Source organism: Natator depressus, chromosome 28, assembly GCF_965152275.1.
Source record: "Natator depressus isolate rNatDep1 chromosome 28, rNatDep2.hap1, whole genome shotgun sequence".
NCBI lineage: Eukaryota > Metazoa > Chordata > Testudines > Cheloniidae > Natator > Natator depressus.
The window spans coordinates 1401746-1429660 of NC_134261.1; the positions used below are offsets into that span (position 1 = coordinate 1401746).

Sequence of the window (27915 nt, forward strand, 5' to 3'; positions counted from 1 at the left end):
CCTAGCGCGTCGCTACTCGTTCCACCTCCTTTTACCATAGAGTCCCGAATTCCTAGAGCGTCCCCCTCACCCGTACCGTAGCGTTCCCCCCCCCCCCGTCTTGGAGTCTCCCGCCCGCCCCGCAGAGTCCTCCCGCCCTAGAGAGAGCGCCCGCCCCACGCAGGCACCATAGAGGGCGGTGCCGCCTCCGTCCCAGAGCGCCTCGCCGGAACTATAGAGTCCGGGCACTTCCGGTTTCCGCCCCGAGGCGCCACTTCCGCTTCCGGCCCCCGCATCCGGGCACCTGGCGGGCGGCAGGAAGCGAGCGGGGCGCGCACGGGGAGGAGCGGGAGGCGGCAGCGCAGGGCTGAGAGCGAGAGTGAGGCGCGGGGGGGGCCGGGCTGGGGGGCGAGGCGCCGGGGGGGGAGGGAGATTGGGGGAGGGGAGGCGCCGGGGTGGGGGAGGGGCTGGGAGGGAGATTGGGGGAGGGGCTGGGGTGAGGGGGGGCGCTGGGGGGGGAGGGAGGGAGATTGGGGGGGAGGCGCCGGGGCGGGGGGGGGGAGTTTCCCCGCTCGAGGAGGTCCAGGGCCGCGGGAGGGGGGGCGATGAGGGGGGAAGGTCACATCAAAGGGCCTCGCGGGGAGCTGGGCTGGGGGAAGTTGCCTCCCTTCCAGGGGAGCTGGGGATGGGGATGGGGTTGGGGTTGGGGGAGAAGCTGGGCTTGCGCTTAGGGGGCTGGGGGGCCAGTAAGGGGGCTGGGGGGCCAATAAGGGGGCAGGAGCTGGGACACCGGCCCCAAAGGGGGGTCCCAGCTGCTCCAGCCCTGGCTTCTCCCGTCTCCGCCTCGGGCCAGGTTTCCACCCCCACCCCTTTCCCCCCCCGCGCAGCTCCCGCCTCGTCTCCCGCCGCCATGGGCGACAGCGACGACGAGTACGACCGCCGGCGCCGGGACAAGTTCCGGCGGGAGAGGAGCGACTACGATCGCTCCCGGGAGCGCGATGACCGGCGGCGAGACGACTGGAATGACAGGTGTGTGGGGGGGAGTCCGGGGAGCGTCTGGAGCAGCCCCTGGCTTCGATTCCCCGGGCGAAGGGTTACCTCTGTGTGGACGTCTTGCTCCCAAGGTGGAGGGATACGTGTGGGCGGGTGATTTGCCCCCAAGGGGTACATGTGGAGGGGTGATTTGCTGGGGGCAGGAGCAGAGCGATATATCGGCGGCGGGGGGGGGGGTGCAGCGGTCCTCTGACGGAGGGATGTATCGGGGTGTGATTGGTGTGTCTGCCCCCGCAGGGAATGGGACCGCGGCCGGGAGCGCCGGAGCCGGGGCGAGTACCGGGACTACGACCGCAACCGCCGGGAGCGTTTCTCTCCCCCCCGGCACGAGCTCAGCCCCCCCCAGAAACGCATGCGCCGAGACTGGTGAGTGAAAGCCCCCTGCTGCGCCCGCCCGTGGGGGTCGAGGCTGGTCTGACCTGTCTGGCAGAAGCCACCCACGCCTGACAGGCCACAGCTGGAGTGGGGCCAAAGGAGGCTAGACTGTTATGTGCCCTAGGCAGAGAGCAGGCGGGACGAGGTGCCCGAGGGAGATTATTCAAGAAGAGAGACTCAGATAATCCTGGCAAGTGTCCTGTGCCCCATGCTGAAGAGGAAGCTGAAACCCTCCCCAAGATCCATTAGACCCTGAGAGTATGAGCAAGAACCAGCCAGCCAAGTACCCAAGAGAAGGAAGAAGGAAATTTAAAAATAACCTCCCTGAATACACTGAGGTTTTATTTAAAAAAAACCGAACCCTTTCTGACCTCAGATGCTGGCTGGCCGCAGCCCGGAAGCGTGAGCGTTAGGAACATAAAGGGACCCCCAGCGCTGCCAAGTCCTGCCCCCCACTAACACAAGCAGCCCTGTTATACATTTGCGCGCTCTGTGAAAACTCACTTTGCTGGTTGCCCCCACATCTTGTACCGGGAGGCAGAGCCCCCTTGGATGGTGAGAAACTTTCGTATTTCCCCCCTGAATTTGTTCCTGGTCAGTTTATCCAATGCTGGCCTTTTGCTCCAACAGCTCTTTGCCTGTCCTAACGTATTTCTAGAAAGCAATCAGCCCCCCCGCCCCCCCCGCCCAATGTGTGAGCCTAAACGAGTCAGATTCATCCAGTCTCCCCTCATAAGACGGGGTTCTCCGTCACCCTCGTTGTCCTAGGGTCTCTTCTCTGCAACTATTCACGTTCAAATTTGTCTTTCTTGAATATGGGGGACCAGATTTGCGGCCGGCATTCCAACGGGGACTTCCCCCTGCCGTCTACAACGGCGTTAATATTTCTCTCGCTCCGTCTCCTGGAAATACCTCGTCCGATGTAGCCTAGATTGCATTTTTGCCATTTCCCCGGCCACGTCGTGTTGGTGGCTCATCACTCGCACACCCGGGTCTCTCTCCTGCTCGGCTGTTTCCAGCTGACGCGGCCCCAACTTGTAGCAGAAATTTTTGTTATGGACTATTAAATTTCTGCCCATTTCTGTCACTCCCGCTTTCTAGCTCTTCCTCTGTGCCGATGCTATATCATTAGCAAATTTCATGAGTACGCTCCTTATTTTTGTGCCAAGCTCGTTTACAAAACTACTGAATAAGATCAGTCCTGAGACCGATCCTTAGCCGTTCATATGGTACTACCCTCGAATAGATAAATGTATTCAAAATCTTTGCTACTAACCATGTCACATGCCAGTTCTTTCAGTATTCTGGGGTGGAAACTATCCACTCCCCATGTATATGAGAGCATTACGCTTTTTAAAGTTTTTCTTCCACCTCTGATAGGGCGACTTTCCTTTCTAGATGCACTTTTCCATCAGCCACACTGCTGTCATGCTCTGGTTCAGGCTCGGAAAGATTAGCTTTTTATCTGCACGCATCGATTTCACGCAGAGGGATGAAAAATTATTTCCATCGCCGACGATAATAGCAATTTACAGCTAGGCAAAGGAAACTTGAAAACTAGTTAGCTTGATGTAAGGATGTTCAGTTTTTATATTTGGTCACACAGCTTTGATGATTTGCGTTTTAACTAGGGCTGATCTCGTTTTAAAAAAATAACTACACGATTAAAGAAAAATTTACCATGCAATTAATCGCATTAAACAATCATAGAATCATAGAATATCAGGGTTGGAAGGGACCTCAGGAGGTCATCTAGTCCAACCCCCTGCTCAAAGCAGGGCCAATCCCCAATTAAATCATCCCAGCCAGGGCTTTGTCAAGCCTGACCTTAAAAACTTCTAAGGAAGGAGATTCTACCACCTCCCTAGGTAACGCATTCCAGTGTTTCACCACCACCCTCATGAAAAGGTTTTTCCTAATATCCAACCTAAATCTCCCCCACTGCAACTTGAGACCATTACTCCTTGTCCTGTCATCTGCTACCACTGAGAACAGTCTAGAGCCATCCTCTTTGGAACCCCCTTTCAGGTAGTTGAAAGCAGCTATTAAATCCCCCCTCATTCTTCTCTTCCGCAGACTAAACAATCCCAGCTCCCTCAGCCTCTCCTCATAAGTCATGTGTTCCAGACCCCTAATCATTTTTGTTGCCCTTCGCTGGACTCTCTCCAATTTATCCACATCCTTCTTGTAGTGTGGGGCCCAAAACTGGACACAGTACTCCAGATGAGGCCTCACCAGTGTCGAATAGAGGGGAACGATCACGTCCCTCGATCTGCTCGCTATGCCCCTACTTATACATCCCAAAATGCCATTGGCCTTCTTGGCAACAAGGGCACACTGCTGACTCATATCCAGCTTCTCGTCCACTGTCACCCCTAGGTCCTTTTCTGCAGAACTGCTACTGAGCCATTCGGTCCCTACTCTGTAGCGGTGCATGGGATTCTTCCGTCCTAAGGGCAGGACTCTGCACTTGTCCTTGTTGAACCTCATCAGATTTCTTTTGGCCCAATCCTCCGATTTGTCTAGGTCCCTCTGTATCCTATTTTTGGGTGTTTTCTGCTCTTTCAAATATAATGATTTCAATTACAACACAGAATACAAAGTGGACAGCGCTCACTTTATTACTTTGATTATATAACCAAGTAACTGAATCCTGCCAATCCATATTCTATATTAACGTCCTTATTGAAAACCGGGGTCAAGTATTTATTTAATTTGCGGGCCACATTTTGATAATTTCTTACTGTCTCTATCCCCACTGCATAGCGACCCGACCTCATCTTTCCTGATATTTTTTATTTCTATGTCTTTAAAAACCCGTATATATTTTCAGGTTTCAGAGTAACAGCCGTGTTAGTCTGTATTCGCAAAAAGAAAAGGAGGACTTGTGGCACCTTAGAGACTAACCACTTTATTTGAGCGTAAGCTTTCGTGAGCTACAGCTCACTTCATCGGATGCATACTGTGGAAAGTCAGGACTTTTAGCCATTCTCACTTTGGTCCTGTGTTTTCTAACCGCTTTTTTTGCTGGTCATCCCCTTTTTTCCATGCTCTCTGCTTACTCCTCCTCGCTTCTTGGAGGTCGTTATTCCTCCCGCCGGGGCTGGAGTCTTTCCTGACACGTTTTCCCCCATTGTTTCAGATCGTTTTTATGTTCCGAGCCTCCTGGTGCTCTTTCGGTCCAGCCGACTTCTTCGACTAATTCCTTTCAACTCCCCGGACGTGCCCTTTTGAAGTCAAAACCTGTCATTGACCTGGTTTTTGATGCAATGAAACCGAAGTCACTCATGATTGCTCTGTCCAATCCGACTGCCCTCTTATATCTTGTGATTCTGACTGCATTTGCACTCTGCACGTGAAAAGGGCCGACCTTTTTTCCTTATTTGTATTGTCCCCCAAGAATATTGGGGCACCCCATTTTTCATAGGGTTATAGTTTCTTTGAGTCTCATTAGCATTTACACACATCAGTTGGGGCAGGCGTTAAAATGTGACTACCAGACATCTTGTAGTCCAAAATTAATTTTAGGGTCAATTTTTTCCAGGACATCTTTTCCCCGTAATCTTGTGGCTTAGGGTCATTCGTTGGTCATTTATGTCAGTGGCTCTCAACCTTTCCAGACGACTGTCCCCCTTTCAGGAGTCTGATTTGTCTTGCGTACCCCTCGCTTTACAACTACGTGCTTGCAAAATCCGACCTAAAAGTACAAGCGTCACAACCACGCTAGTACTGACAAATTAATTGCCGACTTCCTCGTTTGTACCATATAATTATAAAATAAATAGATTGGAATATAAACCTTGTACTTACGTTTCAGCGTATAGTATCCGGAGCAGTATTTAAAGAAGTCATTGTATGAAATTTTAATTTGTACCGACTTCTCTAGTGGTTTTTATGCTGCCTGTTGTAAAACTAGGCAAATATCTAGGGTTGATGTACCCCCTGGAAGACCTCTGCAGCCCCTGGGGAACACGTACCCCTGGTTGAGAACCGCTGACTTATGTCAAGCGTTTTCTTAACTCTAAGGCCTAGTATGGCGAAGCTAAAATCTTACAGGCCTTGCGTTTCAGCCGTATTTACTTAGAAACGTAATAGATAATTGTCTAACATAAGAAGGGCTGTAGTGGGTCAGACCAAAGGTCGGTCTAGCCCAGTATCCAATACCAGGTGCCCTAGAGGGAATGAACAGAACAGGGAATCATCAAGTGATCCGTCCCCTGTCATCCATTCCCAGCTGCTGGCAAGCAGGCTAGGGACACCATCCCTGCCCAGCCTGGCTAATAGCCGCTGATGGACCTGTCCTCCATGAACTTACCTCGTTCTTTTTTGAACCCTGTTCTAGTGTTGGCCTTCACAACATCCTCTGGCGAGGAGTTCCACGGGTTGACTGTGCGTTGGGTGGAGAAAAACTTCCTTTTGTTTGTTGTTAAACCTGCAGCCTATTCGTTTCATTGCGTGACCCCTAGTTCTTGTGTTATGAGGAGTAAATAACACGCCCTTACTTACTTTCTCCGCACCAGTCATGATTTTATAGCCCTCAGCCATGTCCCTTCTAATTGCTAATCAATCTTATACTTTTATAATCCTGCAATTTAACTGTATTCAACATGATGATTATACGTGACGCGTTAGTGAATCTTAATATCACCGGACAAACGAATGGGAAAATGAACTAACTGGTTACACCCCGGGGCTTTCTAGCAGACCCCAGCTGTTTGCCCCAAGGCCCCTCTTGGCCCTGCCTCGCCCAAAGTGATTTTGAGCCCTTACCTATCCCTCCCCACAGGGATGAGCACAGCACCGACCCCTACCACAGCGGGTACGAGATGCCGTATAGTGGGGCAACCGCCGGCCCCACCTATGGGCCCCCCCAGCCCTGGGCGCACCCCGATATGCACGTCATGCAGCAACACCATCTCCTGCCCATCCAAGCCAGGTAAATCGCCCACTTTCTGCTCCTCCCCCACCTCTGCCTTCCCCTTCCCCTGCGCACACTGACCGTCTCGGCCCCCCCAAGCAGACTGGGTAACATCGCCGAGGTGGATGTCGGCATGGCCCCGCCCGTCATGAAGAGCTTCAAGGAATTCCTGCTCTCCCTGGACGACTCGGTGGACGAGACGGAGGCTGTCAAGCGGTACAACGACTACAAGCTGGATTTCCGGCGCCAGCAGATGCAGGATTTCTTCCTGGCGCACAAGGACGAGGAGTGGTACGTCCGCCACAGGGCGCAGCCCCGGCATCCCCCGTGTGCGTGCGTGCGTGTGTGAGAGATCCGGAGACAGAACCAGGCGGACCCAGCAGGGCAGGAGTTTTGGGGGGCGGGCGGGCGATTCGGTGCCGGGGAGGTTGAAATTCACAGACCCCGAGTTCTGATCCTACACAGCCAGGAGGTGGGGGGGGGGTTGCTGCCGTTCTGATCCGGTTGGACAAGGTTGGGGGAGGCTGCCAGGTGGTTCTGATCCAGCGTAGGGGGGCTGGGAAGGCCAGCGGTTCTGATCTCAGGCAGAGGGGGTGGGGATTGCCACAAATGGACCCGTGGTTCCGATCCGTGCCGTAGAACGAAGGCTAACCGGGTGTGGCTAACCCCGGGCAGCTGGCCTCGCTTCACCAGCTTCTTAGCTATTCCCCCCCGATCCCAGCTCTGAGGCCGTGTCCGTTCCCGAGAGATCTGTGGGGTCTCCCTGGCCCGCGGTCCCAGCCATCGCTCGGCACTTTGGCCACGTGCCTGAGCGGGCGTTGGCGTTGCGGGCTCGGTGGCCGGGGTTCTGTTTGGGATCGGGTCAGCGCTGTGAGAAGGTGGGGGTAGGAGCCAGCCCTCCCGATTCTGATGAGCGGCTCCCCTTGCCCCAGTTTCCCCCTCTGTAAAACTGGCATGGTTTGTTGGACACGTTACAGTAGCAGCTAGAAGCCCCAGGGCAAGAGTGCAGGAGGGGTGTCTTGAAGGGTGCCACACTGACCTCCCCACCACCGAAAGGAGATTGGGGGTCCCATTGTGCCGGCCGCATCAGACAATGACCAATGACAAGGCCCCGCTGAGATCGGGGGGACCACCCTTCTGCCAGGCACAAGCACGCAACAGTCCCTGTCCCAGCGTTTGCAGTCCAGACAGGCAACAGGGCAGGAGGGGAAACTGAGGCACAAATACATGATTTGCCCATTGTCATGTATCTGAGCCTGGTATAGGGGAAACTGAGGCACAAAGACATGTTTTGCCCACGGTCATGTATCTGAGCCTGGTATAGAACCCAGGCACCCTGACTCCTTGCCACTAGAAAACACTACCTCCCAGCCCCCCTGCTCTGACCCACCAGCCCCCACTCCTCTCCCAGAGCCGGGGAGAGAACCCAGGAGTCCTGACTCTCAGCCCCTGCATTCTAACCCACCAGCCCCCACACCCTTTCCAGACCGAGGGCATAATCCATCATGCCTCAGTTTCCCCTGTCGACAAATCCGGTGTACCGATGCCCCCCCTCCCGCGGTGAATGTAGGAGCACTGTCTGTGTGGTGACTTCTGCGTGTGGTTCTTGGACGCTGCGTGGCAAGCCGTGCGTGTGGTTCTTGGATGCTAGCTTACAGGTTTCTCTTAATTTTAGCAGCCATCTCTTAATTTATTTTATTTTATTTTTTTGGGGGTGTGTGTGGCTGATAACTGTTAACTTACCCTTTTCTCCCCTCCTCCCAAGTGCCAGAATCAAGAGAATTCAAAATCAGAAGTCACTTTTGCCGTCAGCCTGGAGAATCTAAATCTCTTGATTTTTTTGGTTTTTTTTTTTTTCTTCCGGCTCCTCTCTCTCGCCCGTGTTTTTTGGGTGTTTTTTTTTTAGCTAGATAGCCAGGGCCGAGCACTGAGCACAATGCAGTGTGTAGCTGAATGTACAATGGTCAGGAATCAGACAGCCAGCCGCGGAAAAAAAACAAACCCACCCAACCCGGGATTTTTTTTGTTTTGTTTTCGGTTAACTAAACCGCCCGGCGAGAGAGCGCGAGTGCCCGCCACTCCGTAGCCAAAATAAAGCGCCCAGTGGTTAAAACCACCGAAGGAATTTCTCAGGCTCCCGTCGGAAAGCTGGAGTTGATCCTGAGTGTATGTATGACACGTGTTCTGTCTTATTCGATCGGACCTCAACTCTTAAAAAACAAACAAACAAATATACAGTACCAGAAAACAATCGGCTCTTCCTTCCCGCCTCCCCGAGGTAGGAACGGGGGGTCTTGATTGCCCCCCTTCCCGCCAGCGAAAACAAGCGAACGCTTCAATTCCGGCCCAGAATCTTGGTTTATTTCAAGGAATTTAGGCGTCTGATTCCCATGGAGACCCAGGGGAGTTAGGCACCTAAATAGTGTTACAACTCTGGTGTTATGGTTGGCCTTAGAGCTCCCCCCAACCCCCCGACCGAGATCTGAGCCCCAGGTTTGGACCAGACACTGAATCTACAGGTGGGAAGTGCGAGGGACCAGCCAGATTCCCTGCCCCAAAGACCGTGTCCTCCAGCTAGCCAAAGGCTAGGGGAAGCAATTGGCATGAGATTAGAAGTGAAGTGAAGAACAGACTTCCGGGTCCCAGGTTTCCAGCGGGGATCTGGCCCCCCCGTTCTGCCCCGCATGAGCGATGGGGAATTGATCCCAACTGGGATCCGGCCTCGTGGACCCCAGCTGGGATCTGTTGCTGTCTGTATTGTGACAGCACCAGCCAGGCTCACAAAGAGCTCACCGTCTAAACGGGGGGGGGGGGGAGAACCCAGGAGTCCTGGCCCCCAGCTCCCCTGCCATTGCTGGGGAGCGAACCCAGGCATCCGAACCCTCAATCCCCCCCCACCCCCCCCAGCTCTCGGCTCGCTTGCCTCCGCGCAGTCCGAGCGGGGCTCCAATTTGAACGTCGTCCACCAGGCACTTGGCTAAGAGGGTCGAACCTGCCCCGGGCTTGGCCGGTAGCGAACGGAGAGCGTAGCTTTAAAAAACAAACCGATGTGGTGAACTCATTTTTTCCTACCAGTGTCCGGCGCGACTCGTCAATAAATAAGATCCGGGGCGGGGGCTGGTCCCTGCTTCCCCCCGTCCTCCCCGCCCCGAATTTTTTTACGGCGCCTCCCCCCTTCTCCAACGCAACCTGCATGTGCTAAGCATCGTCCCTCCCGCCGCGCCCTGTTCTGATCTCTCCTCGTCTGCCTTTTTCCCGTCCCTCCCGGCTCGAAGGTTTCGCTCCAAGTACCACCCGGACGAAGCGGGGAAGAGGAAGCAGGAGGCCCACGGCGCCCTGCAGAACCGGCTCAGCGTCTTCCTCTACCTCATGGACAACGGCTGGTTCGAGAACTTGCAGCTGGATATCGACAAGGCCACCGCAATCGTCAAGATGCTGGACGCTGGTAAGGGGGGCCTGGGACGGGCGGGCTTTGGTTCCAAAGATATCGGGGAGGGGGGCCACCCTGAAACCCACAGTTTGGATCCAAAGACCCTGTCTGTCTAGGGATCCGAAAGGCAGGCAACGCCCGACCGTGGGGTCCAAAGACGGGGGGCCTCTACCGCGGGAGCTGAAGGGAGATCCTCCCCCTGCAGCAGCAGCCTTTTCTTTACTCTTCGTGGGGAAGCAACTTGGCTGAGGCGGGGGTCCCCCCCGTGCCGCGCCCCGACAACCCCACAATGACCCTCGCCCATTCCCCCTCTCCTCCCCCCTCCCCAGCCGTTATCAAGATGGAGGGAGGCACAGAGAACGACTTGAAGATCCTGGATCAGGAGGAAGAGGAGGAGAGGCAGGACAAGGCCGAGCCGGGGAAGAAGGACGAGGCCCGCCTGTCTGACGCCGACCGCAAGGGCTCGGACAAAGAGGACAAGAAGGAGGACGGCAAAAAGGTCAGGGGAGCTGACAAGTCCCGGCTCTGCCGTGCCTCAGTTTCCCCACTGGGCCCACTCGCCCAGGCGCCAGGGTGATCGGTGCCATCCAAAGGAGACGGGTAGAGAGACGTCACCCTGGGGGTGGGGGGGTGGGGGAGGCAGGCTGGGGTCCCTCAGGGTGGAGGGCCTGCTCATTGGGGGGGAGGGGGTGAAGAGTCTCTGACAGGTGCCCCCCGCTTCCCCAGGCTGACAGTGACGAGCCGGTGGAGGAGAAAGCCAAGAAGTCCTCCGAGGAGGAAGAGGAGAAGCCGGAGAAGAAGGAAGAAGCGGAGAAAGAGGCCAAAAAGGTGGGTCCTGCAGCCCCACCCCCTCCTGCTCCCCTTTGCTCCTCCCCCTCCTGACTGGCCCCTGCCCATTTATCCTCTGCCCTGCCCCCTGTGCTCCTTCTGACATGTCCCACCCCCTTCATGCCAGTTCCTGCCTGCCCTGTGCTCCCTGTTTCTCGCAGGCTCCACCCCTTTGCTTATAGTCCCTGCCCCCTTTCCTGCCGGTTACCGGGCTCCCACTTCTCCTCTCAGGCCAGCAAGAAGCGGAAGCGGAAACGCAGCGGGGACGACAGCTACGATGAGGGGAGCGTCTCGGAGTCAGAGACAGAGTCCGAAAGCGGCCGCACCGAGGACAAGGAGGGTGAGACACGCAGGGGCCTGTCCCCTCTAGGGAGCGCTGGCTCCCACCCGGCCCCAGGGTGGGGACTGGCTGGCTCAGGGGGTGGGGAAAGGGACACAGGGCAGGGACTGGCTGGCTCAGGGGGGCAGGGAATGGGACATGGGATGGCCCCACCCTTACTCTGTCGTGCCTGGTGCAGAGGAGAAGCCTAAGGAGGAGAAGGTGAAGGAGGAAGAGGAGGAGGCGGTGGCGGCGACGAAGGCCAAGGAGAAGGACGGCGGGGAGTGCAAACCCCGCCCTCTGCACAAGACCTGTTCCCTCTTCATGCGCAACATCGCCCCCAATATCTCCCAGGCCGAGATCGTCGCGGTGAGCTGGGGGGGGCTGATATTCTGGGGCGGCGGCAGGTGGGGGGTTTAGATCCAGTCCCCTTCCTCACACCCCTCTGATCTCTCTCTCCCTGCAGCTCTGCAAGCGGTACCCCGGCTTCATGCGCGTGGCCCTATCCGACCCCCAGCCCGAGAGGAGGTAGGCGGCATCCACTGGGGGGGCGGGAAGCCGGGCAGAGGCGGGCGCTGGGGGAGGCCCACGTGCCCGGGCACTAACTCCGGGCGTCTGCGTCAGGTTTTTCCGCAGGGGCTGGGTGACTTTCAACCGGAGCGTGAACATCAAGGAGATCTGCTGGAGCCTGCAGAATATCCGGGTAAGCCCACAGCGTGTGGGGCACGGGGGGGGCGGGGGGGCGGAGGCTGCGCCCCTGAGTGGCGTTGGGGGGGTCGGGGGTCTGTCCATGGACACCTTCGTCCTTGCCCCAGAGCCGTGTGCTCCGTGTGTTGCCTGGGAAAGGGAGATGTCAGCCACAGCTCTAGGGGGCGCTCTCCCCGGCAGGCAGGGCCGGCCCCGATGCCCCCACTTCCCTGGGGGTTGTCCCTGTGTCACCAGCCGCCCCGCCCCAGAGGTGGCCGCATCTCCGCACCGGGCGAGGGGTCCCTGTGTAACCAGCCGCCCCGCCCCAGAGGTGGCCGCGTCTCTGCTCAGTCCGTGTCTCCCCCCCCCGCCCCCAGCTCCGGGAGTGCGAGCTGAGCCCCGGCGTGAACCGCGACCTGACCCGCCGCGTCCGTAACATCAACGGCATCACCCAGCACAAGCAGATCGTGCGCAACGACATCAAGCTGGCGGCCAAGCTCATCCACACCCTGGACGACCGCACCCAGCTCTGGGGGGCGGGGGAGCCCCGCGAGGCCCCCCAGGTCTCGGTGAGTACACGGGGGGCCGGGGAGGTCATGCCTCTGCCCCACGGCTTCCCAGCATCCTTCCCCCACACCTTGGAGACCCTGCAAAGGATTCTGGGGGCATGATCTACTGCCAGTGGGGCCTATCTGTGCCCCCCACAGGCTTCTGGGAGGTGGCTGAAAGGGGGCGCCCCACCCCACAGGCTTTTGGGCCGGGTCCCCCGTTCGCTCACTTGTCCCGTATGCCCCCCCCAGAGCCTGCCCTCCCAGAACCCCATCCTGAAGAACATCACGGATTACCTGATCGAGGAGGTGAACGCCGAGGAGGAGGAGCTGCTGGGCAAGAGCGGGGAGGCGGCCGACGAGCCCCCCAAGGAGGGGAACCCAGCCGAGATCAACGTGGAGAGGGACGAGAAGCTCATCAAGGTGAGGGGGGCGGGGAACGGGGCGGGCGCCTGTCCCCTCTGGGGGGCGCCGGCTCCCCTCCGGCCCCAGGGCGGGGACTGGCTGGCTCGGGGGGCAGGGGCCTGGCTGGACTTGACCCCCTTTCCCCTCAGGTGCTGGACAAGCTGCTGCTGTACCTGCGGATCGTGCACTCGGTGGATTATTACAACACCTCGGAGTATCTCAACGAGGACGAGATGCCCAACCGCTGCGGGATCATCCACGTGCGCGGGCCCATGCCCCCCAACCGCGTCAGCCACGGGGAAGGTACCGCCGGACGCCAGGGTTCTCCCCCCCCCAGGGGAGAGGAGTGGGGGCTGGTGGGTTAGAGCAGGGGGAGCTGGAAGCCAGGACTCCTGGGTTCTCTCCCTGGATCTCGGAGGGCAGTGGGGTCTGGTGGCTTGGACTGGGGGGCTGGGAGCCAGGACTCCTGGGTTCTCCCCCCGGCTCAGGGAGGGCAGCGGTGTTGGAGCCAGGGAGCCGGTGCTCAGGACTCCTGGGTTCCCCGCCCCACAGTGGCCGAGTGGCAGAAGACCTTCGAGGAGAAGCTGGCCCCGCTCTCCACCGTGCGGGAGTCGCTGTCGGACGAGGAGGCCCAGAAGATGGGGAAGAAGGACCCCGAGCAGGAGGTGGAGAAGTTCGTCACGGCCAACACCCAGGAGCTGGGCAAGGACAAGTGGCTCTGCCCGCTTAGCGGGAAGAAATTCAAGGTGCGTGGGGAAGATCCGGGGGGTGGGGTGAGGGGCTCCACCTGCCTCGGTTTCCCCCACTCAACCGTGTCTCCGCCCCCCGGCAGGGCCCCGAGTTCGTGCGCAAACACATCTTCAACAAGCATGCCGAGAAGATCGAGGAGGTGAAGAAGGAGGTGTCGTTTTTCAACAGCTTTCTCCTGGATGCCAAGCGCCCGGCGCTGCCCGAGATCAAACCCAACCAGCCCCCCGGGCCCGGGCAGGGTATGCAGCGCCCCCCAGAGAGGGGGCAGAGGGTGGCGGGGGGGAGGTGGTGTCGTGGCCCTGGAGTTCAGGGGCTGTCTGCTCTCCTGGGTCTTCGAGCCCTGGGGGGGAGGCAGGACTCCTGGGTTCTCTCCCCAGCCCTGGGAGCGGTGTGGGGGCTGGTAGGTTAGAGCCGGGGGGGCTGGGAGCCAGGACTCCTGGGCTCCCTCCCCGGCTCTGGGAGGGGCGTGAAGGCTGGTGGGTTAGAGCAGGGCGGGCTGGGAGCCAGGACTCCTGGGTTCCCTCCCCAGCTCTGGGAGGGGCGTGAAGGCTGGTGGGTTAGAGCAGGGCGGGCTGGGAGCCAGGACTCCTGGGTTCTCTCCCCGGCTCTGGGAAGGGCGGGGGCCTGGTGAGTTAGAGCACGGGGGGCTGGGACCACCAGTGTCTTACACCTCTGCCCTTCCTTTTTTCCCCTCCTTCCAGGTCTCACCCCTGGGCTGCCCTACCCGCACCAGACACCCCAGGGGCTCATGCCCTATGGACAGCCGCGCCCGCCTATTATGGGATACGGTGGTAAGTTGGCCCGCGGGGGTCAGTAGGGGGTTCCCCTTGCTGCTGGGAGCAGGGTGGGGATTGAGTGTTGGGCAAGGGATCCCCACCCCAGAAGTGGCCGCATCTCAGCGCCGGGCGAGGGGTCCCTGGATGACCACATGAGTTGTATCCTCTGCTGACTCGTGTCCGTCTGTCCCTCTTGCAGGCGGCCCCCCCTACCCTCACGCCCCCTACGCCGCCGGCCGCGGTAACTATGACACCTTCAGGGGGCAGGGCAGCTACCTCAACAAACCGCGGAACAGGTAGGTGGGGAACAGTGAACCCATCGGCGAGAGGCGTTTGGGGGGGGTGGATATGGGGCAGAACGGGCCCGTGGCTCTCACCCACTCCGTCTCTTCCCCCCAGGATGGTCCGGGGCGACCCCCGCGCGATTGTCGAGTACAGAGACCTGGATGCCCCTGAAGACGTGGATTTCTTCTGAGTGAGACGGCCCCGCCCCTTGTTTTAAGCCCCGCCCTGTTCCCCACAAACTGCCCCTCCCCCCGCCGGGGTTTTTTATACGAGTCTCCGCCACCGAATTCCCCACCTCACCCCACTGCCGACTGTTTTCCTTTTGTACATTTCACCTTTTCGGTCCCTATTCGATTTCAATAAATACCTGGATGTAAACGCCCGCTGGGTAGCGTGCGTCGCTTAGCAACAGGGCCATGGGTGGGACTAGGGGTGTGGGGGGAGATTTTATATCTCAAATTCCTTCTCTGCCCTGACACTTCAAATCAGCCATCGTTAGGGACCAGAGTGAACGGTGTCATGTTGCTACCTCGACTCCGCTTCCCTTCGCCACAGCTGCACGGCAATCGGGAGCCCTCCTTGGCTCCCCTCCTGCCCATTTCCAGTAGGCAGCCATTTTTGTGGGTCCTACACACTCAAGGCGCTAGGCTGCATGCGCAGCAGCGCGACCTACTGGCATCGCCTTTGTGCACTGACGTACAGAGCTGTCGTCACACTGACCGCAGACACAGATCAGTTTTGGTTTGTAGGGTGTTAACTCTGAAACCTAATGATTGCTGTTATTAAAATCTATCTCTCTCCAGCATTGTGGTGAGCCGGGGGAGTGGGGGATACAGGGAGAACCAAGGAGTCCTGGCTCTCAGCCCCCCCTGCTCTAACTACTAGACCCCCCACTCCCATTCCCTAGCCAAGGAGAGAACCAAGGCGTCCTGCGGTTCTTTCAAAGATGGTAACTCCCGTCAATGTGTACACAAGGCTCCGGGGTCAGGTCCCCGGCGTCCCCTGGCAAACGCACGCGGGAAAAGGTGGGGAAAAAAGGCAAGAGCCGGAAACGCCGTATCTGGGCAGGGTCCGGCCAGGCGTTGATTTTCCCCTCGCCCCGACACTCGGCGTTTTCAGAACCCAAAGCAGGGGTCACTTCGCTCCTTCCCTCCCGGCCGTGTGCGGACGAAATCCGTGGGAACCCCCCGCCTCCGGCTGGGGAAAGATTGAGCCAAGCCAGCGTGCTCCTGTCTGAACCGGCCACGGCTGAGATTTCAGCCACGGGGCGGGAATGTCCCAAATCATTCCCTCCAGTCTGAGGCGGCCGAGCCGTGATGCCTGGTCTTTTCCCTGTCGGGGGGGCGGGAAAAATCTCGCCGACTCACTTCGGAGAGCGGCTCCAACGTTCGCCCTTCTCTAGTCTTTTTACAACTGCCGTTTACAACCCAAACAGCCTATGGGCCCCTCCCTGCTCCCGGGGGCAATCAATCCTTGATGAGCCAACCTTCCTAATGACCCGAGTCACGATAAGCTCTTTTAGGAAAGGTGCCCAAACCCCAGAAACCCTGCTTGTGCCAGTAAACCCTTAGCGAGGTGGTGGTCTCTTTTATCCATTCCTAGTGGCTGAATTCACACAGTGTGGCTGTCATTTGCTTGATCAAAATGGGGGTGGGGGGCACACACACCCCCTCAAATCGGGGACTATGACCACTGGCTCTCTCCAGCGAGGAGAGTGCTTAGGAAGAAGCCTTCCCCCGCCTGTGTCTTGGGCGGCAGGAGACCCCCACGGTGCATTGCCAGCTGCTTCTTGGGAGAGAAAACAAGACCCCAGGGGACAGACTGGAGGGGGGACAGAAAGGCCCAATGTGACACAATTAAGGTGGACCACATCCAGTGCAGGGCAGTCCGGCTCAGCGGCCGGAGTCCATGAGACCCGCCCCTACTATCAGGGCAGTGGAGCCCAATGGTTAGAGTTCATGGGGGGGGGTGGGAGTGGCTGGGGGGGCAGGGATGGGGGGGCACAGACACACATGGGGATGGGGAAAGGGGATGGGTACAGATACAGGGGGTGGCTGGGGGCACAGAGACACATGGGGAGGTGGTGCAGGGCCACAGGGGGAGGGGAGGAGTGGGTGTCTGAGGGGGGGTGGAGTGACACATGGATGGGGGTGGTAGGACACGTGGGGTGCAGGGCCACATGGGGATGGGAGGAGGGGGTGGAGGGCACATCGGGTGCAGGGTCACATGGGGATGGGAGGAGTGGGGATGGAGGGACACATGGGGTGCAGGGCCACATGGGGACAGGGGCAGACGTGCCGGACTGAATGGGAGAGGCTAGTGAGCAGCCAGGGTCTGCATGGGGGAAGCTCCCTAACAATCCCTCTCCGGCCCCCTCAAAAAACCTGTTCTTCACTTTCCCCCACCAAAACCCAACAACCCTCCAACTTCACCCCCAGGCTCCTTCCCCGCAATTTACTTCCCTCCCCCTCAGCCCCTCCCTGATCCCGACTCCCCCCAGCCTTTGCCCTGCTTCTGAGGGGGGCAGGGAACACAGTTCTGTATTGTAGTTTAAATGAATTCTTACCCAGCGCTCTGTGTTAATATGGCCCGTAAGGAAGCGATTTGTCACAAAAGCATTTCCTCAGTCTTTCCTGGTGGGTCTCCTCCTACAGACACACTGTCTGACGGGTATTTTGAATCAAACGACCAGAAATAACTGGAACAGGCGTGATTAGATCCTGTGATTTTGACGAATAAAAGATGCAAAATTTGAAACTAGGGGGCACAGAATTGTTACTTTTGGGGGCGCAGAATTCCCCTGGGAGTAATCGGGGCATTTGGGTTTTCTTCCCTGAATACAGTTGGTCTTTGCCAACCTCACTTTGGCCCAGTTCTATCCAGATCCCTCTGAATTTTAGCTCTGCCCTCCAAAAAGTGTTGGCAACACCCCCCACCCCCACCCCCCCGCCCGCCCCAGCTTTGTGTTGTTGTCTTACCAAGTTTGCAGCTCTCGATTCCTGCAGCTAAGTCGTGAAGGAAGGTGTCAAACAACACCGGACCCAGAACAGATCCCGGTGGGACCCCCGCGGGAGACCTCCCGCCAACCCCACATCATTCTATTCCGAGCTCCTCGTCTGCATGTCGTTTGTCGGACAGTTCAGTACAGCGCGAAAACTAGATGCTCTGATTGGTGCGGCGGAAAGTCAGGGCTGGGGGCAGCGTTGGGTGACGGGGCGTCTGCAGCGTCGAAAAAGGGCTCCGGAGACCTGCTCCCGTTTCAAAAAACCCTGTCTGGGCCAGACACGCAGGCCAACGCGGGACCCAAGGACAGCGGGGATTCGGGCGGGCGGGCGGTTGGATTGTAGCAGCCAGCTAAATTCACCGGGAGAAATGACCACCCGGCGAGCGCTTCAGACCCAGAGACAGTTTTCACTCCCAGAGCCGGGGAGAGAACCCAGGAGTCCTGGCTCCGAGCCCCCCTGCTCTAACCCACCAGCCCCCACTCCACTCCTAGAGTCAGGGAGAGAATCCAGGAGTCCTGGCTCCCAGCCCCCCTGCTCTAACCCACCAGCCCCCACTCCCCTCCCAGAGCCGGGGAGAGATCCCCGTCGAATCGTGGAAGTCAAGGAATGGCTACGCAGGTGGTGTCGGAGAGAAGGCTTTGGATTCTTTGACCATGGGATGGTGTTCCATGAAGGAGGAGTGCTGGGCAGAGACAGGCTCCACCTAACGAAGAGAGGGAAGAGCATCTTTGCGAGCAGGCTGGCTAACCTAGTGAGGAGGGCTTTAAACTAGGTTCACCGGGGGAAGGAGACCAAAGCCCTGAGGTAAGTGGGAAAACGGGATACCAGGAGGAAGCACAGGCAGGAACGTCTGTGATGGGAGGGCTCCTGCCTCATACTGAGAATGAGGGGCGATCAGCAGGTTCTCTCAAGTGCTTATATACGAATGCACAAAGCCTTGGAAACAAGCAGGGAGAACTGGAGGTCCTGGTGATGTCAGGGAATTATGACGTGATTGGAATAACAGAGACTTGGTGGGATAACTCACATGACTGGAGTACTGTCATGGATGGTTATAAACTGTTCAGGAAGGACAGGCAGGGCAGAAAAGGTGGGGGAGTAGCACTGTATGTAAGGGAGCAGTATGACTGCTCAGAGCTCCGGTACGAAACTGCGGAAAAACCTGAGAGTCTCTGGATTAAGTTTAGAAGTGTGAGTAATAAGAGTGATGTCGTGGTGGGAGTCTGCTATAGACCACCGGACCAGGGGGATGAGGTGGATGAGGCTTTCTTCCGGCAACTCGCAGAAGCTACTAGATCGCATGCCCTGATTCTCATGGGTGACTTTAATTTTCCTGATATCCGCTGGGAGAGCAATACAGCGGTGCATAGACAATCCAGGAAGTTTTTGGACAGCGTAGGGGACAATTTCCTGGTGCAAGTGCTAGAGGAGCCAACTGGGGGGGAGCTTTTCTTGACCTGCTGCTCACAAACAGGGAAGAATTAGTGGGGGAAGCAAAAGTGGATGGGAATCTGGGGGGCAGTGACCATGAGTTGGTCGAGTTCAGGATCCTGATGCAGGGAAGAAAGGTAAGCAGCAGGATACGGACCCTGGACTTCAGGAAAGCAGACTTCGACTCCCTCAGGGAACGGATGGGTAGGATCCCCTGGGGGACTAACATGAAGGGGAAGGGAGTCCAGGAGAGCTGGCTGTATTTCAAGGAATCCCTGTTGAGGTTACAGGGACAAACCATCCCGATGAGTCGAAAGAATAGTAAATATGGCAGGCGACCAGCTTGGCTTAACGGTGAAATCCTTGCGGATCTTAACCAGAAAAAAGAAGCTTACAAGAAGTGGAAGGTTGGACATATGACCAGGGAAGAACATAAAAATATTGCTCGGGCATGTAGGAAAGATATCAGGAGGGCCAAATCGCACCTGGAGCTGCAGCTAGCAAGAGATGTCAAGAGTAACAAGAAGGGTTTCTTCAGGTATGTTGGCAACAAGAAGAAAGCCAAGGAAAGTGTGGGCCCCTTACTGAATGAGGGAGGCAACCTAGTGACAGAGAATGTGGAAAAAGCTAATGTACTCAATGCTTTTTTTGCCTCTGTCTTCACGAACAAGGTCAGCTCCCAGACTGCTGCGCTGGGCATCACAGCATGGGGAGTAGGTGGCCAGCCCTCTGTGGAGATAGAGGTGGTTAGGGGCTAGTTAGAAAAGCTGGACGAGCACAAGTCCATGGGGCCGGACGAGTTGCATCCGAGAGTGCTAAAGGAGTTGGCGGATGTGATTGCAGAGCCATTGGCCATTATCTTTGAAAACTCGTGGCGTACGGGGGAAGTCCCGGACGACTGGAAAAAGGCTAATGTAGTGCCCATCTTTAAAAAAGGGAAGGAGGAGGATCCTGGGAACTACAGGCCAGTCAGCCTCACCTCAGTCCCCGGAAAAATCATGGAGCAGGTCCTCAAGGAATCAATCCTGAAGCACTTACATGAGAGGAAAGTGATCAGGAACAGTCAGCATGGATTCACCAAGGGAAGGTCATGCCTGACTAATCTAATCGCCTTCTATGATGAGATTACTGGTTCTGTGGATGAAGGGAAAGCAGTGGACGTGGTGTTTCTTGACTTTAGCAAAGCTTTTGACACGGTCTCCCACAGTATTCTTGTCAGCAAGTTAAGGAAGTATGGGCTGGATGAATGCACTATAAGGTGGGTAGAAAGCTGGCTAGATCGTCGGGCTCAACGGGTAGTGATCAATGGCTCCATGTCTAGTTGGCAGCCGGTATCAAGTGGAGTGCCCCAGGGGTCGGTCCTGGGGCCGGTTTTGTTCAATATCTTCATAAATGATCTGGAGGATGGTGTGGATTGCACTCTCAGCAAATTTGCGGATGATACTAAACTGGGAGGAGTGGTAGATACGCTGGAGGGGAGGGATAGGATACAGAGGGACCTAGACAAATTGGAGGATTGGGCCAAAAGAAACCTGATGAGGTTCAATAAGGATAAGTGCAGAGTCCTGCACTTAGGACGGAAGAATCCCATGCACCGCTACAGACTAGGGACCGAATGGCTCGGCAGCAGTTCTGCGGAAAAGGACCTAGGGGTTACAGTGGACGAGAAGCTGGATATGAGTCAGCAGTGTGCCCTTGTTGCCAAGAAGGCCAATGGCATTTTGGGATGTATAAGTAGGGGCATAGCGAGCAGATCGAGGGACGTGATCGTTCCCCTCTATTCGACATCGGTGAGGCCTCATCTGGAGTACTGTGTCCAGTTTGGGGCCCCACACTACAAGAAGGATGTGGATAAATTGGAGAGAGTCCAGCGGAGGGCAACAAAAATGATTAGGGGACTGGAACACATGACTTATGAGGAGAGGCTGAGGGAACTGGGATTGTTTAGTCTGCAGAAGAGAAGAATGAGGGGGGATTTGATAGCTGCTTTCAACTACCTGAGAGGTGGTTCCAGAGAGGATGGCTCTAGACTATTCTCAATGGTAGCAGATGACAGGACAAGGAGTAATGGTCTCAAGTTGCAGTGGGGGAGGTTTAGGTTGGATATTAGGAAAAACTTTTTCACCAAGAGGGTGGTGAAACACTGGAATGCGTTACCTAGGGAGGTGGTAGAATCTCCTTCCTTAGAAGTTTTTAAGGTCAGGCTTGACAAAGCCCTGGCTGGGATGATTTAATTGGGGATTGGTCCTGCTTTGAGCAGGGGGTTGGACTAGATGACCTCCTGAGGTCCCTTCCAACCCTGATATTCTATGATTCTATGAGTTGCCGTCAAAGTCGGATCCTGGTTTTAGGCCAGACAAACCAGGAAGATAGAACAGCAAACGGAGAAACAGCTTCCGTCTCTGCCTTGCGGGTGGAAAAAATCCCCAACGCCTGGTCTCATCCGCGCCTCCCAGCCCCGGCAAGCCTGTCCGAAGGCCAAGCTGTTGGGGGCACTGATTTTAGGGGCCGTTCTGGCCACAAGCTGACAGCAGCCTTGCAAAATCTTGTCGTGGGCAGCCAGGGCAGACTCGCCCCAAGAGGAGAGCGATTGGCCAGAGACGGGATGCAGCCGGGAAGGGCAAAGACGCAAGGCTTTGGGGCTGGGGCGGATACAAAGTCTCCCGTCCCAGACAGTGTTCGGGATGCGGCCGGAGCTGGGGGCACTTGACTGCGCAGCCCAGCTTGCCGAAGCCCCAATGTCACCATGGCGGAGCCCAGTAGCAGCTGACTTCCCCTTTCCTGCACCCTGCCCCAGTGTTAGTTCAACACACCCTGGGCTAGTTTCCGCCAGCCTTTGTTTCACTTCAGGTTCGAGCGGGCGGTCGACTGGATTAAAGTTCTCCGGGAGAAGTGACCACCCGGCGAGCGCTTCCCGCCCCCGCCGACCATTTTCACCACCAGTGTAAGGGTGTGACGTTCCCCGCTGCTGTTATCCGGACCGGTGATCTACTAGGCCACGCCAATCCTTGACGCCGGGAGCCAGCCTGATCCTGCTCTGCTCCGAGAAGCCCCACTCCTGGGCTGGTCACACACAGCCTCTGGCATGCCAGCTGCTCCTTGGACTGTGCAACCGAATGACACTAGCCAACATCTCCAGTCCCAGACACAACCCTGGGAACCTCCCTCTTGCAGAGCCCAGTTCTGGATGCTGCAAACAAGTCCGTCAATTTAACAAAGACATTCATAGAATCATAGAATATCAGGGTTGGAAGGGACCTCAGGAGGTCATCTAGTCCAACCCCTTGCTCAAAGCAGGACCGATCCCCAATTAAATCATCCCAGCCAGGGCTTTGTCAAGCCTGACCTTCAAAACTTCTAGGGAAGGAGATTCCACCACCTCCCTAGGTAACGCATTCCAGTGTTTCACCACCCTCCTAGTGAAAAAGATTTTCCTAATATCCAACCTAAACCTCCCCCACTGCAACTTGAGACCATTGCTCCTTGTTCTGTCATCTGCTACCACTGAGAACAGTCTAGATCCATCCTCTTTGGAACCCCCTTTCAGGTAGTTGAAAGCAGCTATCAAATCCCCCCTCATTCTTCTCTTCTGCAGACTAAACAATCCCAGTTCCCTCAGCCTCTCCTCGTAAGTCATGTGTTCCAGGCCCCTAATCATTTTTGTTGCCCTCCACTGGACTCCTTCCAATTTTTCCACATCCTTCTTGTAGTGTGGGGCCCCAAACTGGACACAGTACTCCAGATGAGGCCTCAGCAGTGTCGAATAGAGGGGAACGATCACCTCCCTCGAACTGCTGAAACATACCAGGCTTGTTCTCCCAAGGGGAGCCTCTGACACCCTGCAAACCAAACACACTGCTTCAGGGAGAACAAACAAACAGATTTATGAACTGTAAAAATAGATTTTAAGTGATTATAAGTCAAAGCATAACGAGGCAGAGTGGTTACCAAAATAAAATAAAATTTAAGCACGCAGTCTAAACTCTCAACCCTATTAGACTGGGCAACATCTAGATGAAGCAGGTTTCCTCACCCCACTGGACATTGCCGTCCTTAACATACAGGTTTGGTGCTTAAACCTGGGCCAATCTCCTGTGTTGAAGTCTTGTCTTCTTCTCAGGGTCTTAGTTGCTTCCTTAGGTCCTTAGGAAGGTTTGCTCATGAGGGGTTGATTGCCCTGGGAGTGGTGCTGACCCGGCAGGCTCTGTGCTTGGCAAACGTTGGTTGTAAAAAGGCGAGAGAAGAGTGAACTTTGGAGCACGTCTCTGAAGCGATTCGGGGAGACTTTTCCCCAACACCAGACTCGCTGGCGGGGAAGAGACCGGGCACCGAGGATCGGCCGCTAATTACTCGATGCCGTCTCAGACTGGAAGGAACGATTTGGGACGTTCCCGCCCCGCGGCTGAAATCTCAGCCGTGGCCGGTTCAGACAGGCTCAATCTTTCCCTAGCCGGAGGCGGGGGGTTCCCACGGATTTTGTCCGCACACGGCCCGGAGGGAAGCAGCGAAGTGACCCCTGCTTTGGGTTCTGAAAACGCCGAGTGTCGGGGCGAGGGGAAAATCAACGCCTGACCGGACCCTGTCCAGATACGGTGTTTCCGTCGCATTCCTTTCCATAGCTTTCCTTTTTTTCAACCTTTCCTGCCCGCGTTTGCCAGGGGACGCCGGGGACCCGACCCTGGAGCTTTGTGTAACACCCCAGAATGTCGGACACATTGAGGGGAGTTACCGTCTTTGAAGGAACCGCAGGACGCCTGGGTCCTCTCCTCAGTTGGGGGAGGGGAGTGGGGTCTAGTAGTTTAAGCAGGGGGCTGGGAGCCAGGTGTCATGGCGTCCCCGGGCGATGCTCTGGAACGGCTCCCTACGAAGCCAGGCAGGACTCTGGGGAAGTCTCCTCTCGGGGAGCAGCCTGTCTGCAGGACACACAGCTCCCCCGGCTCCACCTTCCTGGGTCTGACCTCGGAGCCTTCAGCCTCCTCTGCCCCTCCCTGCGCTTCCCACAGCGAGTCCGCCCAGGCGGGGTCCTGGGGGGGCAAGAGGGTCCTGCCCCCCAACTCCGCAGTCAGACGGGACTCTCAGCCAGCCAGTAACACAGAAGGTTTATTAGACGACAGGAACATGGTCTGACACAGAGCTTGTAGGTACAGAGAACGGGACCCCTCAGCCGGGTCTGTCTTGGGGGGCAGGGAGGCCAGAGCCCCATCTGGCCCTCCCTACATTTCCCCAGCCGGCTCCAAAACTGAAACTCTCCCCCCCCCCCCCCCCCGTCTGGCCTTTGTCTCTATCCCAGGCCAGGAGGCCACTTGATCTCTTTGTTCGCCAACACTTTCAGCTCTCACCTTGCAGGGGGGAAGGGCCCAGGCCATCAGTAGCCAGGAGACAGGGTGTCGGCCATTCTCTGTGCAGACACCATCACACTGGCCCTCTAGGGCTCTGCAACAATCACACACCCCCCTTATCCCACCACCTAGAGACTTAATAAAGACATAGGGGAAACTGAGGCACTCACACACTATTCAGAGAGAACATTAAGAACAGCCCCACTTCATCACACCAGGACTCCTGGGTTCTCTCCCTGGCTCTGGGAGGGGAGTGGGGGCTGATGGGTTAGAGCGGGGGGCGGGGGGCTAGGTGTTAGGTCTGCTGAGTTACATATTCAGCCCTACCCCAGTGTTTGTTCCACACACCCTGAGCTAGTTTCCGCCTCCCTTTCTTTCACTGTCAGCCAAGCCCTGGGGGGATCAGAGATGAAGCGCTGGGGCACTTGGATCCTGCTGATTGGGGTTCTTTTTCTCTATCCTACACCATGAGCCCCAAGCAGAGAGAGACCCCACAGGCCAGCTCCAGCCCGGCCCCGGCTCGGTGGAGCTGAGCGACGGGACCTGCACCTTCCGCTTGAATTACGCCGCCTTCCAGGCCGAGTTCCCCCAGCTGAAGAGATACCGGTGCCGGGAGCTGATCCCAGGGGACGGAGTCTGCTCCGGGCCCCTGGGGCAGCCCCTGCTGCTCCTGGCCGTGAAATCCCACCCAGCGTCCACCGCCAGACGGGCCACCGCCCGCCGCACCTGGGCCCGGCCCAGGCTCCTGGCGGGCTACCGGGTCTGCCCCGTCTTCCTCGTGGGGGTGTCGCCCGACCCCCGGCACATGGGGCTGCTGGAAGAGGAGAGTCAGGAATTCGGGGACGTGGTGCTGTGGGATTTCGCCGACAGTCACCCCAACCTGTCACTCAAGGAACTCTGCTTCCTGCGCTGGGTGGGGGCGCGCTGCAGGCAGGCGGATTTCATCTTCAAAGGTGAGCCCGGACGCCTGGGTTCTCGCCCCGGCTCTGGGAGGGAAGGGGGGGCTGGTGGGTCAGAATGGGGGGTGAGCTGGCAGCCAGGACTCCTGGGTTCTCTCCCCAGTTCTGGGAGTGCAGTGGGGGCTGGTGGGTTAGAGCAGCGGGGGCTGGCAGCCAGGACTCCTGGGTTCTCTCCCCGGCTCTGGGTGGGCAGTGGGGGCTGGTGGTTTAGAGCAGAGCGGGCTGGCAGCCAGGACTCCTGGGTTCTCTCCCCGGCTCTGGGTGGGCAGTGGGGGCTGGTGGTTTAGAGCAGGGCGGGCTGGCAGCCAGGACTCCTGGGTTCTCTCCCCGGCTCTGGGTGGGCAGTGGGGGCTGGTGGTTTAGAGCAGGGCGGGCTGGCAGCCAGGACTCCTGGGTTCTCTCCCCGGCTCTGGGTGGGCAGTGGGGGCTGGTGGTTTAGAGCAGGGCGGGCTGGCAGCCAGGACTCCTGGATTCCATATTCAGTTCTGCTTCCGTGTTTGTACAACACACCGGGGACTAGTTTGTGCTTTTTTTCTTTCACTTTCGGTCAAGGCTCGACGGGAGTGGAAATGATTCGCTGGAGCCGTCCGGCATTTCTGAAGAAAGTGTTCGTGGTGGGGACGGTGGTCGTGGTGGGGATGGTGGTCGTGGTGGTGGGGGCGGGTTTAGGGAGTGGCGGTTTTGGGCTGCTTTGGACCCTGTACATCAAGCCGAGACAGAACCTGCAGGCCAGCCCCAGCCCCGGCCATGGCCCCGGCTCTGTGGAGCTGAGCGACGGGACCTGCACCTTCCGCTTGAATTACACCGCCTTCCAGGCCGAGTTCCCCCAGCTACAGAGCTACCGGTGCCGGGAGCTGATCCCAGGGGACGGCGTCTGCTCCGGGCCCCCGGGGCAGCCCCTGCTGCTCCTGGCCGTGAAATCCCACCCAGCGTCCACCGCCAGACGGGCCACCGCCCGCCGCACCTGGGCCCGGCCCAGGCTCCTGGGGGGCTATCGGGTCCACCCCGTCTTCCTCGTGGGGGTGTCGCCCGACCCCCGGCACATGGGGCTGCTGGAAGAGGAGAGTCAGGAATTCGGGGACGTGGTGCTGTGGGATTTCGCCGAGAGTCACCACAACCTGTCACTCAAGGAACTCTGCTTCCTGCGCTGGGTGGGGGCGCGCTGCGGGCAGGCGGATTTCATCTTCAAAGGTGAGTCCGGACGCCTGGGTTCTCGCCCCGGCTCTGGGAGGGGAGGGGGGCTGCTGGTTAGAGCAGGGGGGTTGCAAGCCAGGACTCCTGGGTTCTCTCCCCGGCTCTGGGAGGGGAGTGGGGGCTGGTGGGTTAGAGCAGGGGGGGCTGGGAGCCAGGACTCCTGGGTTCTCTCCCCAGCTCTGGAAGGGGGGTGGGAGCTGGTGGGTTAGAGATGGGTGGGCTGGCAGCCAGGACTCCTGGGTTCTCTCCCCAGCTCTGGAAGGGGGGTGGGGGCTGGTGGGTTAGAGATGGGTGGGCTGGGAGCCAGGACTCCTGGGTTCTCTCCCCGGCTCTGGCGAGGCCATCCGGCCCCCAGCTGCACCCTCCCCAGCGTCTTTTCCTTCCTCCAGGGGACGACGACGAGTTTGTGAACCCCCCCGCCCTGGTGACCTACCTGAGCCAGACACCCAACGCCTCCCAGGTCATCCACGGTAACATCCAGCGACATTCAGTCGTGATGAGAGCTGGGAAATATCGTGTCTCCTCCACCCTGTTCCCCCAGGGCAAATACCCCTTCTTCCCCTCCGGGGGCGGGTTCCTCATGCCCAGGGCCAGCATCCCGGCCCTGGCCGCGGCCACTGAGCGCATCCCCGTCTTCCCGCTGGACGACGTCTACTTCGGCTTCCTGGCCCTGGCCGCCGGGCTGCGGTACCGGCACGATGACCGATTCCGGGTCTTCGGCATGCAGGATGAGCTGTGTCAGTACGCGGAATCATTGTTGGTGCACGGGGTGTCGCTGGACAGGGTGGAGGAGGTGTGGAGTGGGTTGTACAAGGAGCAACGGTGCAATGGGATGGGGCCTCTCCCCTCTTAGGGGCAGCAACTCCCACCCAGCCCCAGGGCGGGGACTGGCTACCTGAGGGTGGCGGGGAATGGGGCATGGGGCCTGTCCCCTCTAGGGGGTGCTGACCACATGGGAGTGGCTGGGTGGGGGCACAGAGACACATGGGGAGGGGGTACAGAGCCACATGTGGATGGGGGCAGGATGTGTGAGTGGGGCTGCAGGGCCATAGGGGGAGTGGGTGTCTGAGCTGGGGTGAGGGACATATTTGGACAGGGGGTGTGTTATAAATATCAAGGGAAGGGTAAACACCTTTAAAATCCCTCCTGGCCAGAGGAAAAACCATTTCACCTGTAAAGGGTTAAGAAGCTCGGATAACCTCGCTTGCCCCTGACGAAAATGAGCAGTGAGGAGACAAGTTACTTTCAAAGCTGGAGAGGGGGGAAACAAAGGCTCTCTCGGTCTGTGTGTTGCTTTTTGCCAGGACCGGAGCAGGAATGCAGGTCAGAACTCCTGTAAAGGGCTAATAAGCAATCTAGTGAGATTCTGTTTTGTTTAAATGGCTGAGAAAATAAGCTGTGCTGAATGGAATGGATATTCCTGTTTTTGTGTCTTTTTGTAAGTTAAGGTTTTGCCTCGAGGGATTCTCTCTGTTTTGAATCCGATTACCCTGTACGGTATTTACCATCCTGATTGTACAGAAATGATTCTTCTACTTTTTCTTCAATGAAAATTCTTCTTTTAAGAACCTGATTGCTTTTTCATTGTTCTTAAGATCCAAGGGTTTGGCTCTGTGGTCACCTATGCAAACTGG

General features: G+C 57.6%; 2 protein-coding genes across 3 annotated transcripts; both read left to right on the forward strand.

Moving 5' to 3' along the window:
* The first annotated feature begins 267 nt into the window (after positions 1 to 267).
* Positions 268 to 14644, forward strand: SRRT (serrate, RNA effector molecule). 2 transcript variants are annotated; one of them, XM_074941488.1, is made up of 20 exons: positions 268 to 358; positions 867 to 1008; positions 1270 to 1398; positions 6194 to 6343; positions 6425 to 6616; positions 9601 to 9770; positions 10085 to 10254; positions 10482 to 10583; positions 10815 to 10923; positions 11102 to 11271; positions 11369 to 11430; positions 11527 to 11605; positions 11967 to 12158; positions 12390 to 12560; positions 12692 to 12845; positions 13095 to 13288; positions 13375 to 13531; positions 13994 to 14083; positions 14268 to 14364; positions 14468 to 14644. In XM_074941488.1, the coding sequence occupies exons 2-20, from the start codon at positions 890 to 892 to the stop codon at positions 14541 to 14543; spliced, it is 2583 nt and encodes an 860-aa protein (XP_074797589.1). In that variant the 5' UTR covers positions 268 to 358; positions 867 to 889; the 3' UTR covers positions 14544 to 14644. The 2 variants fall into 2 exon arrangements, with proteins under 2 accessions (XP_074797589.1, XP_074797590.1); XM_074941489.1 differs by having other exon boundaries at positions 6428 to 6616; positions 14468 to 14643.
* A 6891-nt stretch (positions 14645 to 21535) lies between these two features.
* On the forward strand, positions 21536 to 27134 carry LOC141978769 (acetylgalactosaminyl-O-glycosyl-glycoprotein beta-1,3-N-acetylglucosaminyltransferase-like). The gene is made up of 4 exons (XM_074941085.1): positions 21536 to 21548; positions 24608 to 25081; positions 25640 to 26278; positions 26671 to 27134. Exons 1-4 carry the CDS (start codon positions 21536 to 21538, stop codon positions 27132 to 27134), a joined length of 1590 nt encoding a protein of 529 aa, XP_074797186.1.
* The last annotated feature ends 781 nt before the right edge of the window (positions 27135 to 27915 follow it).